This window comes from Micromys minutus, assembly GCF_963924665.1.
Source record: "Micromys minutus genome assembly, chromosome: 6".
Lineage (NCBI taxonomy): Eukaryota > Metazoa > Chordata > Mammalia > Rodentia > Muridae > Micromys > Micromys minutus.
The window spans coordinates 10,864,248-10,878,900 of NC_137975.1; the positions used below are offsets into that span (position 1 = coordinate 10,864,248).

Sequence of the window (14,653 nt, forward strand, 5' to 3'; positions counted from 1 at the left end):
ACTGAAGGCTAGCAGGGCTGCTGCCAAAGATGACTTAGCCCTCCCTGGACATACTCTGCTGTACCCAACTAGAGATGTCTTTTAATTGATCCCACATCCAGTCAAATTGACAATAAAGATTAACTGTCAAGGCCACTGTAGTAAGTACTGTATAGGTAAAAACAATTTACAGGCGGCTGAGCCACCATTCGGACATGGGTGCTGAAAACCCAACTCTGAAGAGCTGTGCTTACTCCTAATTGCTGAGCCATCTCTCCAGCTGCCCTACCTAGTTTTCCAAAATTGGAAAATAGTGTTGAGGCTGGGCTATGCATCAACTGGTAAAATGTTTGCCTAGCAAGCACAGAGCCCTGGACTTGACCCCCTGCATGACAGAAACCAGGTGTTAGGGAACACACCTGCAAACTGGGCGCTCGGGGTAGAAGTCCAAAATCACCTCAGCTACACAGTAAATTGAAGGCCAGCCTGGGCTACAGGAGACCCTGTCTCAAAATATAAGTGAGTAGTTTTGGGAGCTGTGTACCTCAGTGGCAGAATGCATGTTTAGCATATGTGAGGACCTGAGGTTAATCCACAGGTCATCAAAACAAATTACTAAAACCAGAGGCAATATTTCTTAACATCTTCAATCAAGCAGCTTTAATTTCCTCATGGAGGTGGATCACACAGACATTATCTGTACTTACATTAAAGCCTGTGAGTGGCTAGTGATTTTTGTTGGTGTCCCCATTACACAACATCTCAAGCTTACCACTGAGGTTTTCTGCCTCCAGGGGACATGAACAATTGTTCTCCATAGAGAAGAGTTCAAACAGCAACACACTACTTTACAAAGAGACCAAAACCATTTTATTGCTTTACAAGCCAGCAACAAACACAACTAATTATCAACATGACACTTCTAAACTCTCATGTGGAATCACAACACCAGAACATACCCCTTCACTTTTAAGTGAATTTTTTTCATTGCATCTGAAACTGAATTTCAAGGTTATGTATGGTGGCACAGACCTAAAGTCCCAGCTGCCTAAAGGCTGAGGCAAGAGGAGGGCTTCAGCCCAGGAGCTTGAGAACAGCCTACACAATACTGCAGGCAGGACATCACATAGTCTGTCTCTAAAAAGGAAAAGATGAATCTTTTGGCAAGAGCTTTAATGATGTCTAGCAAAACCCACACTTAAGCAACAAAGCAAGAGCCTGTGGAACCTCCTGTCTCTAACTGACCATGCAGCTAAAAAGCCTCCTACCTTTCCAGACACATTCAAGAGCCTAAACCTATACTCAGGAAATGGAAGCAGAGGTGTAAGTTCCAGGCCAGCCTGGACTATCAGTCTCAAAGGGCAAACTAACAAAAATAACCTAATACCTTATTCTAACCCTGCAAAAAGAACCATGAAGAAGGCTAGTCTACATGTCTAACAATATACAGCAATCACAGTAAATCCCTCGAGGTGAGAAATTAGAGTCAGCCTCATACCACCCCACTGCACAATTGGTTGAACCCAATGCCTCAAACAGTGAGGCAAATAGTCACTGAAACATACACCAGTCTTTTTGGTTGTTTTCTGTCATAGGATCTCACTCAATTAGCTAGGCTACCCCGTAAAACCTTGAATTTGCCATCCTTCTGACTCAGCCTCCTGTGTATCTGCACTTTAAGGCCCCAATTTCCAGTCAGCCTTTAACCATGGCCTGATAAAACCAGTGTCATATATCCCACTGCACAAACATGCAGCCCAAACTGCTACCAAGCAAGAAAGGATAACACCCCTAAATACTTGTGTTATACAGGTAATGCAAGCAACTTCCTGTCAGAGGGTACAAAAAAAAAAAAAAAAACTGCACTGTTTCTGTTGGGTTTTTCAGGGTTTTAAATCTCTAGAGATGAACTGGTGCCTCACAGCTGACAAGCAAGTCTGTCACTAAAGCTTCATCACCAGCCTTGACTTTAAACATCTCACGTCTATTCTAAAATGGCCAGATACGCTATCTGGAAAGGAGAGGGGCGGGAGCCCAGTTTACATGACAACCTAAACTATACATTTTAAATCTACTGATAGAATCACAACCTGCAATTTCTTTTTCCAAAAAATACTGCCAATGACATGAATTTTTTAAAGCCAAATTTTACTTTTTTCTACACCAAATAGTACTGATTCTCTAAGAAGACACTCCTCAGTACAGACAATGAATGAATGCCTAAGGGTGGCTTTCTATTCCCTGACCAGTTCTAGCTGGCTAGGTGGGGGAGTTCTCATAGTTTGCAAATATAGCACACTGAGTGTTAGCTCAAGACAGGCTTAAGACTTACTGCTAGCTACTGCAGACAGGTGGGATGTAAGGTGAGTCAGAAGACAGGTGCACTAACCCAACACAAGACATCACCACACCCCTTTAACAGAGGGTCTTTCTACCTTGACCTTGCTGAGTTGGACTGTACAGTTTCATCTGCTGTATTTTGGTAGCAGGGAGAGAATTGGGGCCTCAAATTTCCTAGGCCAAAAAAAAAAAAAAAAAAAAAAAAAAAATCCAACTAACTTACCAGGCCTAACATAAAATGGAGAAACAAAGTTCCTTTGCTTGTCAGACATTCTAGTCTCACACTGTATCCAGGCTACAACTGGAAATGTAGGACTAATCCAGACCTAGAAAACATCATTGCTTACTTCTGGGAGAATCACAAACAAGACAGCAAACCTGTCAATCAGTACATCAACGGTCAGGTAAGCAAGAAAAGGACTTTTACCAAGAGACCAACATTTACACTGTTGACAAAATGGTACTACAAGGACAACACAGCAAGTTCACTGAAACCTCAAAACCCCATCCGTGGAAAGGTTTTTTTTTTCTTTTTTCTTTTCTTTTTTTTAGATCCAAAAAGTATTTCAATTCTGATACCCACACCACACAGCTGGTTACGAAAATAAAGCGCAGTGTTTAGCAACTGGTGTGCTAACTACGGGAAGAGGCACTGTGCTAGCCCTCCCTGGCAACTGCCAAGCCAGCCAGGCCAGCCGCAGGGAAAAGCTCCTATTTTTCACCACAAGCCGCTGCTGTCTCCTTATTGAAGCCTCGGATGGAAAGGTCGTAGACCACCTCCTCTACTTTCTTCACATCATACTTCAAGCCGTCATAGCGCTTCCTCAGGGAGTCGTTTTTCAGATTGAGAAGGCGAAAACCTGAATCCAGCTCATTGATGAAAGTAGAGATGTGAAGGGGCCGGGAGTAGTCTCCAGCAGTGACACTGTTGACAGACAGCCTCGACTGCACAAGAAAGAAAGTGGGTGCATTACTATGTAGTTTCTCCCTTGGCACCTTTCCACTAATCACAACTAGAAGTTCAAATTTAAACACCTACACTGAACTGATGTTCTATATTCAAGGTACTTACATGTAAGCACATTAAAATAGAAGGTTTCTCTAAAACTAACACCACCAAATTGAAACAATGTCTACTGCAAGTGATGGATATAATTAGCATCTTCTAAAATCTCTCTAATGCCTTCAGCTGGCTATTATGAAATAAAGTTAAGTTATGCAAATGTCATTTTCACAGCAGAGCAGCTTTTGTACAGAACAGAAACATGTCACCGCAATCACAGTAACGTATCTTTTCAAACATGGGTCACATGATCACTTATCTATAATATACTACTGAGAGCTTATCTGATCACCTAGAATTAATAAGACAGACAAGTCAAAACTAAGTCAGCTCAACCATCTTGAAGGCCAGGTAGGATTGCAAGACTTAACTCAAGATCTCCTTCCCCATGAGTTCTATCCATTTTGCCAGGCTTCCCTGAGCTACCAGTTCAGTCCACTCCAACACACAGTATTCAGGACACTTCACCCCAGCCACTAAGAGCAGGACAGTTCAAGCTTGCCGATCAGTGTCCGTAGCAATAAGTCTTTACGCCTCTCTTGAGCTAACACCTGTGTGCTCTATTTGTAAACTATGAGACCTTTTCCCAGCAGCCTACTTCCATGTTGAAAATATCTCAAATTTTCACTGACCCTTACACATACCCAAGAGATGCCAAAGCTGGCTCCACACTAACAACCACAAGATAGGCTGGGTTTTTTGGGTTTTTTGTTTGTTTGTTCAATTTTGCAATGCTGTAAATGGAACCCTGGTGTTCTACATGTTAGGCAAGTGTCTGAGCCATAGCCCAGCACTCAAACAGAAGCTGGATGGAAAGGTAGCTCAGCTGGTATGCTAGTGCCTAGCACGCAGGAAGCCCTGGGCTGCATCCCCAGCATTATGTAACCAACTGTGGGGACAAATGCCTGCAATCACAGTTCTTGGGAGGTGGACATCTTGGCTACAGAGGAAGTTTTGAGATCCATGTCAGTTATATAAGACTCTGTCTCAAAAACAGTTATATATAGTACTTCAAATGAACACCCTTAGATGAGCACAGTGATACATACCTTTCATCCTAACAATAGGAGGCAGAAGCAGGTGTATTTCTGTGAATTCAAAGCCAGCCTGATTTAAACAGTGAGTTCCTAAACAGCCAGAGCCACATAGTGAGACCCTATCTTGAAGAAAACAAAACAAAACAAAATGTTCCTTAACAGGAAGGGTTCACCTTTCCTTCCTATGCCCAGGAAGGAAATCCCTGTTCCTCCTACTGGTTATAACACAGCTGTAAATTTCCAGAAAGCTAGAAGGATCCAAGCCAAAGTTCAAAAGAACCATCAAAATAGACATCTCTGTTTCCATCTCCAGGGATGTGAAACAGTTTCACTCTGTAGCAGACTGGCCTCCAACTCCCAGAAATCACTCCAATGAACCTTCCAAGTCCTGGGATTACAGGCACATGCCATCAAGCCCAGCTTGGGGTAGTTTCTCAAAAACCCACACAGTGAGGCCAATGAAACAGCTCAGTGAATATAGGCACTTGCCACATAAGCCTAGCATCATGAGCTTCTAACCCAAGAAGAGATGGATGAACAGACTGCACAAAGTTATCCTGACCTCCACACAATGCCACCCACTCAGCACACCTATGCTCATATACACACTACACACAAACACAGTAATGGTACAAAAAACAATGGGCTAGAGAAATGGTTCAGTGTTAAAAGCACTGTTATTCAGAAAGACCTGGGTTCAATTCTCAGCACCCACATAATGGCTCATAACTGTCTATAACTCCAAGGGATGTTATAGACATACAGACCCTCTTCTGGCCTTTTGGCATCTAGTGCACAGATATACATGCAGGCAGCAGACCTTTAAACATAAAATAAAACACATTACAAAATTTCTACCTCTAAAGGCTATGCAGGCTGTGTCATGTCAAATCTCTTGAAAAATTTGTATTGTCTAGAGAATTATTTTGAGAACAATTTCAAGCTAAGGCAGATTAAGAGAATAAAGATAAAAACTAATGCATCCAGCAGCTGAAGTGGCAGCACACTCCTAGAATCCTGCACCCAGGAGGCTGAAGAGAATCACAAGTTCCAGGGTAGCCTGGGAAGCACAAGACCCAGTCTCAAAGAATAAAAATAACCTACACATTTAAACTGTTCTCCAAAATTACTCTATGAATTAATATAGCTGTCAGAAATGAACGTCTTGACACTTCTAAGAGAAAGGGGTAGGTATTAAAATCTTTTACATTAAAACTTCATAAATCACAACACTTGGAAGGTAGAGGCAGAAGAACCAAGAGTTCAATGTCACCCTCAGCTACATAGCTGCATAGTAAACTCAAAGCCCATTTGGGTTTCAGAAAATCTTGTCTCAAAAAAGGGTACTCATTAGTCCAGGAGGTAGTACACCTTTAATGCCAGCACTCGGGAGGCAGAGGCAAGTAGATTTTGGTGAACTCAAGGCCAGCCTGTCTATAAATCGAATTCTAGGACAGCCAGGAACCCTGCCTCCATTAAAAAAAAAAAAAAAAGCAACAACAAAAGGTGCCCATTAGTAAATGTATACAACTCCTTCCCTTGACATCTGAACTGGTATTTTTCTGACTCTACCTTGTTGACTATGTCATATACAATGCAGTCAATGATTACCTCATGACTGCTAGATATAAAAGCAACTTTTATTTACCTAATGTAATTGCCATCTCCAAGGCTTACTGCCTCAGTTTACTTACCTAGGCCTAGTCCTGGAAGCTTCTAGCCTCCGTACAATCTACAGTATCTAGGCCTAAAATGTTTTCAGCCTCTGAGACTGAATAAGTTCACCCTTTCTAAGTCTTTCTTAACTCTGGCTGTCTGGCAGGTCAACGCAGCTGTTCTGGTTCAAAACTCCTCTACACACTGACTGATTCAAACTAGCTCTTTTCAACTTCTGACTGAACTGCTCTGCTTGGCCTCACACTAACTTTGGCAATCTGTTCTAATCTTCTGGTTCACACTAACTTTGGCAATCTGTTCTAATCTTCTGGTTCACACTAACTTTGGCAATCTGTTCTAATCTTCTGGTTCACACTAACTTTGGCAATCTGTTCTAATCTTCTGGCTTCTTCTCATTCTCTAGCCCATGTCTAGCTCTGTCTTCACCTGTGTCTAGCTTGTTCTCGCTTCAGCCTGACTCTGTAAAAGTCTCCCAGTAAAACTGCCCTTTCTCCTTTTCTCTCGGCACTGCTCTCTCATAGGTAGCCTCTCTTTCCTCGTCTCTGTTCTCATGAACATGGGCATATCCTATTCTGTCAAACCTTTCTCTGATTTGTCACTTGGTATGCTGCTCAATTAGACTTCACTTTCAAACATAGGTGCTTCCTTCTACAAACTAACTTTATCGTCATTGTTTGGGATTAAAGATGAATATTCAGAGTGGGTCTGTGGGCTGGAGAGATGGTTCAGTGGTTAAGAGCACTGACTGCTCTTCCAGAGGTCCTGAACTCAATTCCCAGCAATCATATGGTGACTCACAACCATCTGTAATAAGATCTGATGCCCTCTTCTGGTGTGTCTGAAGACAGCTACAGTGTACTCATATAATAAATAAATCTTTTAAAAAAAAAGAATGTGTCTGTATTCCAGCCAGAGTAACCACGATGCCAGATTAAAATCCCTCTACAGCCTAAAAAGACCCGAAAACTTCCTCAGTTCAGGCAGCCATTTGAAGAACTAAAAATGAACCAGAAGCAGGAAATTCAAAACAGTGCCTGGTATGCTGGAGGTCCATTAATAAAGTGTTTGCTTGCAAGCATCAGGATCTGAGTGTAAGCCCTAGAATCCATGTTTAAACAAGTTATTCATGATGCCATGTACTTATAATCCGAAATTTGGGAAGATGGGGACAGGCAAAAATCTGAGACCTTCTGGCTAGCCCACCGGCCTAGCCTATTTGATGAACTTCAGGCCAGAAAGACCCTGTCTCACAGGAACAAGTTTGAGCCTACAAAATAGTTCAAAGGGTAAATGGTTGCCAACAAGCCTAACGATCTGAATTCCATCTCCAGGACCCACACAGTGGAACAAAGAACCTACTAAAATTTGTCCTGTGATCTCCATGCACATGCCAGGTACATACATACACACTAAACACAACTTTTTTTCTTCCCAATAAAGAAAAAAAAGGCAGCCAGCACAAAGAATGGCACAGGTTGTCCTCTGGCCTCTAGGTGTACACTGTTGAAGCCTGTCCCTCTAGCATAGCTGTACCCACTTTGTTCCATGCCTGACCCAGAAAAACAGCCTGACTCAGAGCAGGGTCACGCTGACCACACACCCAATATGTTCTGTATGTTCTGAGGTTTTTCTAATCTTAAAAATTTCCCAACCATAAGCTCCACTAGGACCAATCAGAATAAAGGTCAGTTAAAACTGTTCTGTCTATCGAGCCAAAATAGCTTAAGTCAGAGCCGACCAATAGGCAATATTTCCTGCACCTGCACATGAGCTCACTGTGATATTTTTCCTTTATAAGTTAAGCCTGAAAAATGTTGCAGGTCATTGTTTTTCAGCTCCCAGATCTGGCTACAGCCCTGACTGTCAGTCTTGGGGTATGTGCTCAATAAACCAGCCCTGTTTGACTGAGACTGGAGTCTTAGTGGTTTGTGTGGTGATTCCTGAACCCCAATATGTACTTGCACACACAGGACTACCAGTCAAACACACACACTTCTTACCAGTTCACTGGCAAGAATTAAAACTCCTGAAAGATAATCTTCCACATCCAGATGAAATCCTTTTTCCCGATCTGGTTCAACTACAAAAAAAAATTCAAAATACAGGACAGTAATGATATAAGAGCACTGTAAGACAAAGAATAAATATACACATGCACAAAAATCCTCCCTAGCTTGTTAGGTGTTCCCACCCTTAACCACTCACAGGTAACACACGCTTCATGCTCACTGCCAAGCCTGACAAGCTCAGTTCAGTGCTGGGAACTGACTGGCACGATGGAAGGGAACCAACACCCACGCTGTCAGAGCTCACATGAGCATCACACCGTCCATGCACCCATCAAATAATTAAATATGCCTAAGGAAGAACACCCAAAGTAGTCCCTCTGACCAGACACACACATACAAACACACACACACACAAACAGCATGAACACACACTCAGAGATAGAAATAGTCTACCCCTCACCAAAACCTAAGCTAATGTTCATGATTCTACAGAGACACTTACTACCAAGAATCTCTGTAACAGCCTCTCGGGTCACCAGGGTCTCTGTTTCCAAATACACCACGAACGCCGCCAGGAAGACGAGGCGCTGAAGCACAAACCGCCAATGCTCATGAAACCTGCAGAAACCAATGGCACAGCAAGTGCAAGGTGAAGGACTGCCACAAAAACACACTTAATAGGGCTCAGCCCAACAGCTTAGAAATAGTTTTTCTGCAAATGAAAAACACAATATATAAAACAGAAAGAAGCAACTCAGCACTCAAATACATTAAATGGATGTGGCATGAATCCGACAAGTTGGAAGTCAGAGTATTTACCTGTAAGTATAACCAATAAGAAGCACAATCCAATGTTTCATTGAAATGAAAATTAAAACTAAAGACCGCTCAACAATTTGACCAAAGGTTTTCAATAGTCTTAGAGGCAAATAAAAATAAGAATGTTAAAGGCTATGAATGAGGGCAGGCGCAGCTGTCAGAGTGGTTAGCTTAGTACACACAAAGCCCTGGGTTCTGCTCCGCAAACAGCATAAATTTGGTGGCTAAGACAGGAGATCTCATGTTGAGGATGGCCCAGGCTACACAGCTAAACTGATTCAATGAACAAATAAATTAGTAAATAAACAAATAAATAGATGGTCCAGGCTGCGTAGCAAAACTCTTGATTCAATGAACAAACAGCCAGATAATAGATAAATAAATAAAGTGCTAGTCATGATGGCACTTGTATCTCAGGACTTGGACGGCCAAGGCAGAAGGATTACTAATAATTTAAGGTCAGCACCTGGTCTATACAGCACATTTCAGACCAGCCAGGACTACATAGCAGTACCTTGTCTTTTTTAAAATAAAAAATAAAAAATAAATGAAAGGTACTCAATAGAAAATAGACACAGGACAAGAAAACCAGCTCCAGCACAGCTGGTGAATGACCTACAGGTCGTCTTTCATCCTGCCAGCTTTACTGTCTGGACTTCTCACTCAGAAATCTGTTTTGGTTTCTGCTTGTTTTGAGACAGGATCTCACCTAGCTGACTTTGAATTCACTAATATAGCCAGGGATGCCTTTAAATTCCTAATCCCCTTGCCTCTACATCAAAAGTCCTGCAACTACAAGGGTAAGCCACTACACCCCATTGCTCTTACACTTACAGGGTTGCTAAAGGTAAAACCCAAATACAACTATGTGACAGAATAATCCTTTCCTCTCACCAGTGGTTTACCAATCCACACCCTGTGCATACATATTGCACGTATTAACTGTATGTATATCTTAAAAAGCATGTTTGCTAACCAAAAAAGAAAGAGGGTGGGAAAGATGGCTGCATGGTTAAGAGCACTGACTGCTCTTCCAGAGGTCTGGAGTTCAATTCCCAGCAACTACACAGTGGTTCACAAACATCTGTAATGGGGTCTGATGCCCTCTTCTGGTGTGTCTGAACACAGCTACAGTACACTTAATAACAAATCTTTAAAAAAACAAAAAAAGAAAAGCAGAAATTTTTTGATTCTTATGTATCATAGTTCAGAAACACAGAAATGTAGTTGTTTTCAGTTTAACATCTATGAAATCCAAATCATTTCCAAAGCTGCATTTCATAATCACAACTAGCAGTATTTCTTTACTACTGATATACAAATAGTATAATCTTAAAATTAAGAATATTGTACATTCAACAATGTATAACAATTTTACTCACTATAAAGAAAGCATAACATATTTCATACAATAAAATGACACAGACCTACTCGGCATGTCTTTTTAGTGAAAAGTGACTTACTAGAGTTTGATAAAATTGGATAAAAACCTTGGAAATCAAAGCAAAAAACTTACTGTCCTGCAATCCAGTGCCCCAACAGACACCTTGAAATAGGGTCAAAATATATATATGCATGCACTTAGCAAGAGAAGAGGCCATGAATTTGAGGAAGAATGGAAGAAGAATATGAAGGCTTGAAGGAATGAAAGGAAAGGGAGAAATGTTGAAATCAAATTACAATCTCAAAACAGTAATAGTTTTTTTTAAGTAATGGTTTCCTTAAAAATTGTAGTAAAACGAAGGAAAAAACACTGGTTTTGCTGCCACCATTATCAATGGGATTCTTTGTTGTTCCTTCTGCAAAGACTTTTGCCTATTCATAAGTAATTATCCAATCACTGTATTTCTCCTTTCTCAAAACCATGTTATAAAATAGCGCTGTTTTCCTTACAAACCTGTAATACTGCTCAGCAGGGAACTTGGTCTTCAGGGATGTTAGATGTGTCTTTACCGTGCTGAAATGTTCTCGAGCTTTCAAGCACCTCTTTGGAACTGATCATAAAAAAATAACAATACTTAATAATGAAAAACTTACCAAACTGCCAATACAGCTCTTGCTTAACAATCTCTAAAGTCTATGTGGACATTAATCAACTTAAAATCGGAGACCATTATTCCTCAACTACTTCTCCTGTAAGCCCTCAGATACCAAAAATTAAGACTGTTTCTACCTCCCATGTTAAAAAAAAAAAAAAAAAGAGCTTTACAGACTATTCTCAGACTGATAAACTCTACACTATAGCATAAATCACTTGTCTTGGAAGCCTGTAAGTTGCGTTATCTCAAAAAAAAAAAAAAAAAAAACTTTAGATGCTGGCTGCATCTTACAAAAGAATTCCATGTCTAACCTGACATTAAAATCTCAACAAAGAGCTGACTTGACATGAATTTTTGAACATTTTAGACCTGGCACTTTATTATCTACAAATATATATTAAAGGGCATTCAATCATTAGAAGCATTCACTAAAACACACAAAGACTCAAATCTGCTAACTGCAATGAAACTCACTGAAGTCTGAGGGTCAGGTGAGAGGGACACAACTGGACATCAGCCTAGGCAACAAAGCAAGACTCCTGTCTCACACACAGACCACACCACCAGCACAGGTAGTGTGCTCGCTCACTGTCTCTCTGTCTGTCTGTCTGTCTCTCTCTCACACACACACACAATTAGACTATCATAACAAAACAACATCCCTATTTAAACCACACTATACACGCATGGAAAAGCAACCAAAATATCAAGAATACCATAAATCCTTAAAAAGACCAAACCAATATTCTCCAATTTTCACTCATAATTATAAAAAGCATAACGGACATTCCTCACAGTAAATGACAAAGGTGTACTCAGTATGCCTTCTTAATGGAACATGACTTAGAGTGATACATTGGACAAAAAAAAAAAATTTTTTTTCAAAAATCAAGGCAAAAAACTTACTGTCCTGAAACCCAGTTCCCTGATGGACCCCTTGAAGTAGGGTCAAAATCTCTCGAGCAGTTTGTTCTAAACTCTGTACAACTTTTCGTATTTCCTAGAGAGAATTAAAAATAAAAAGCAGGTAAGGTCAGTATAACCCTCAACAGTCACTCTCACTCCTACAAACATGCTACCACTCCCTCACATTCAGTCACAACTCTCAGGACTTTCACAGGGGATTCTTCAGGCATGAACCCAAACTCTTCCACTAATTTCTTCTTGTCACAACTCAAGGAGCTGCTAAAACACCTCAATCTCCAGGTAGCCATGAAAGAAAAATAGCCACCTACTCAAGAACCCAACTGAGATACTATAAAAATGAATAACTGGCAATGTAAATGTTGTTTATAGAACAAAAACTTAAATACAACTGTTGATTGGTTTTCTTTCATTCATTCATTTTACAAACATTCTCTGAGCACATTTACTGATGGGCATCATGCAAACATCAGAGAAGCAAGCGATCCCTTCTAGCAATTTAATAAACAAGACAGATAAATATTTAATTTCTCGAGATTTTAGAAGCTAACAGGAAAGCAATCCTTTACGTTGTAAAGTCAAGATGAGGTCTATAAATAGTGTCCGTGTAATTTCAGCACTGAAAACGCTGAAGGTTCAAGTTCGAGACCACCCAGGCTATAATATCAATATAAGAACCTGTCTCGGGCACAAAAGGAAAAGTCAGAGAGAGCGGGAAATAAACTAATTCTAGCAAAAGCAATTAGTACAACAGAGTCTTCAAACAGGTCAATATCTGGAGCATAGACAAATGAAAAAGTTAAATTTGACCACACACACAGTAACGAGTGGTAAATAGAATAAAAGCGGGAAAAGAGACCTGGTGAGCCACAGTAGAATCTAGCTTTTTTTTGGTTTTTTTTGTTTTGTTTTGTTTTGTTTTGTTTTTAATTCTATGTGGGATGACAAGCTACAGGAGAGCTTTTTGTTTAAGGAAAAACCTTAAGAGCTTATGGGAAGAAAAAGAAAAAAAATACTAGCAGCCAATATACAAAAGGTGTGCTGGTTAGCCACGACCGTTAACCAGCCTGGGACTGGAATAATGAAATAGGAAAACTGACTCAAAGAAGTACATGATGCTGAGAAGTCGAATCCGGAACCGAGAGGCGGCCTAACCTAAACCCATAGGGCCCGAAAACGAGAGACCGAGCAGGACCGGACCAACTGGCCCAGCCTGGCTAGGAAAAGAAAAAAGGGAGATGGGGAGGAAGGGGCTCGCCTCTCGGATGTCCTGCTCGGCAGCCAAAAAGCCCTGCAGCTCCACGAAGATCTCGCTCACAGACATGGCGCCGGCAGCCCTACAACCAGTCAACACCGGAGCACCGCCGAAGAAGTACGACCCACAAGCAAGTAGCGGACTCGCTCGCAACGCCCGTCGCCGTCGCTACTGCCGCGTCCACCGCCTCTTGCGCCACTGCTGGCACCGGGGTCTTCCCACAGCCGCGGCGCACCGGAGCCCGGGCTGCCCGCCGCAATGCCTGACGCGCCGCGCGCTTATCCCGAAGCCCGACAGCAGGACTATGAGCCGGACCTCGCCTGCTGCCCGCACGGAGGCTTCTCCGGAAACAGCCCTACGAAGGGGCTTCGGCGGCACGCGGTCATAAGCCGGCTGATAGGCAGCTCCAATTGAGGAGACTGGGAGCCAAGGGCGGGGACTCGCAGATAGGCATCTAGAAAAACAGCTAGGTTGGGGGAACCTTAGCTACACGTGACTTTAGGGGGCGGGGCCAGTGAGTGGCGCGGTTTGCTTATCCATATGCATGCATACTTCAGTCAAGGGAGGAAAATAACACTTGGCATGCTGCTCAACAGAGAGCATACAGAAACTGAGTGTGGATGTCAAAAGAATATAACCCGATAAATAAATAATAAAAGGCCATAATCTAAATAAGTATTAATACGAATATTATCTTCGGGGCTGGAGAGATAGCTCAACGGTTAAAGAGTATTGACTGCTCTTCCAGAGATCCTGAGTTCAATTCCCAGCAACCAGATGATGACTCACAACCTCTTTTGATGCTCTGAATACAGCTACAGTGTATTCATACAGAATATATATGTAGTTATCTTCCCAAAAAGAATGTTAAGGTAACCTTCAACTGATGAATACATTTCAGCTGTTAAATTGCTTCGAAGCTTTGAAGTACTTGTACATGATCTGCCTCACAACCATCCTACTCTCCCAGTGAGTATCTTGAGGATCTAGCCTTGAGCAGTCGTGTAGAAGCCAGAATTCACCTTATAACTCCGGCAGCTGCTTCTCCGCCTGATCAGTGAACGAAAGGTTGTAAAAAGTTTAGAACAAACTGCTCCAGAGATTTTGACCCTACTTCAAGGAGGGTTCATCAGGCCACTGAATTTCAGAACAGTAAGGTTTTTGCCTTGATTTTTGATTTTTTTTTTTTTTTTTTTTTTGGTCCAATTTATCACTCTAAGTCACATAGCATTAAGAAGACATACTGAGTACACCTTTATCTTTTATTGTGAGAAATGTCTGTTATTTCTTTGAAAGAATATCTTCTGTAGTGGAGTAGAGGGCTCTTAACCATTGAAAGGGAGAGGTTCGGTTGGTATAGCAGTTAAGGGTTTGTCACCAAGATTCTCTCTCTCTCTCTCTCTCTCTCTCTCTCTCTCTCTCTCTCTCTCTCTCTCTCTCACACACACACACACACACACACACACGAATATACGCTAAGGAAATAAAGGTCTAATCTTTGGAGGACACTC

General features: G+C 41.6%; 1 protein-coding gene across 3 annotated transcripts; it reads right to left on the reverse strand.

Moving 5' to 3' along the window:
* Positions 1-664: 664 nt before the first annotated feature.
* On the reverse strand, positions 665-13,531 carry TSN (translin). 3 transcript variants are annotated; one of them, XM_080917588.1, is made up of 6 exons: positions 13,146-13,522; positions 11,870-11,963; positions 10,822-10,918; positions 8,608-8,723; positions 8,097-8,176; positions 665-3,264 (listed from the first exon to the last, which is right to left on the reverse strand). In XM_080917588.1, the coding sequence occupies exons 1-6, from the start codon at positions 13,209-13,211 to the stop codon at positions 3,031-3,033; spliced, it is 687 nt and encodes a 228-aa protein (XP_080773714.1). In that variant the 5' UTR covers positions 13,212-13,522; the 3' UTR covers positions 665-3,030. The 3 variants fall into 3 exon arrangements, with proteins under 3 accessions (XP_080773714.1, XP_080773715.1, XP_080773716.1); XM_080917589.1 differs by having other exon boundaries at positions 13,206-13,321; XM_080917590.1 differs by lacking the exon at positions 8,097-8,176 and having other exon boundaries at positions 3,042-3,264; positions 13,146-13,531.
* Positions 13,532-14,653: the final 1,122 nt, after the last annotated feature.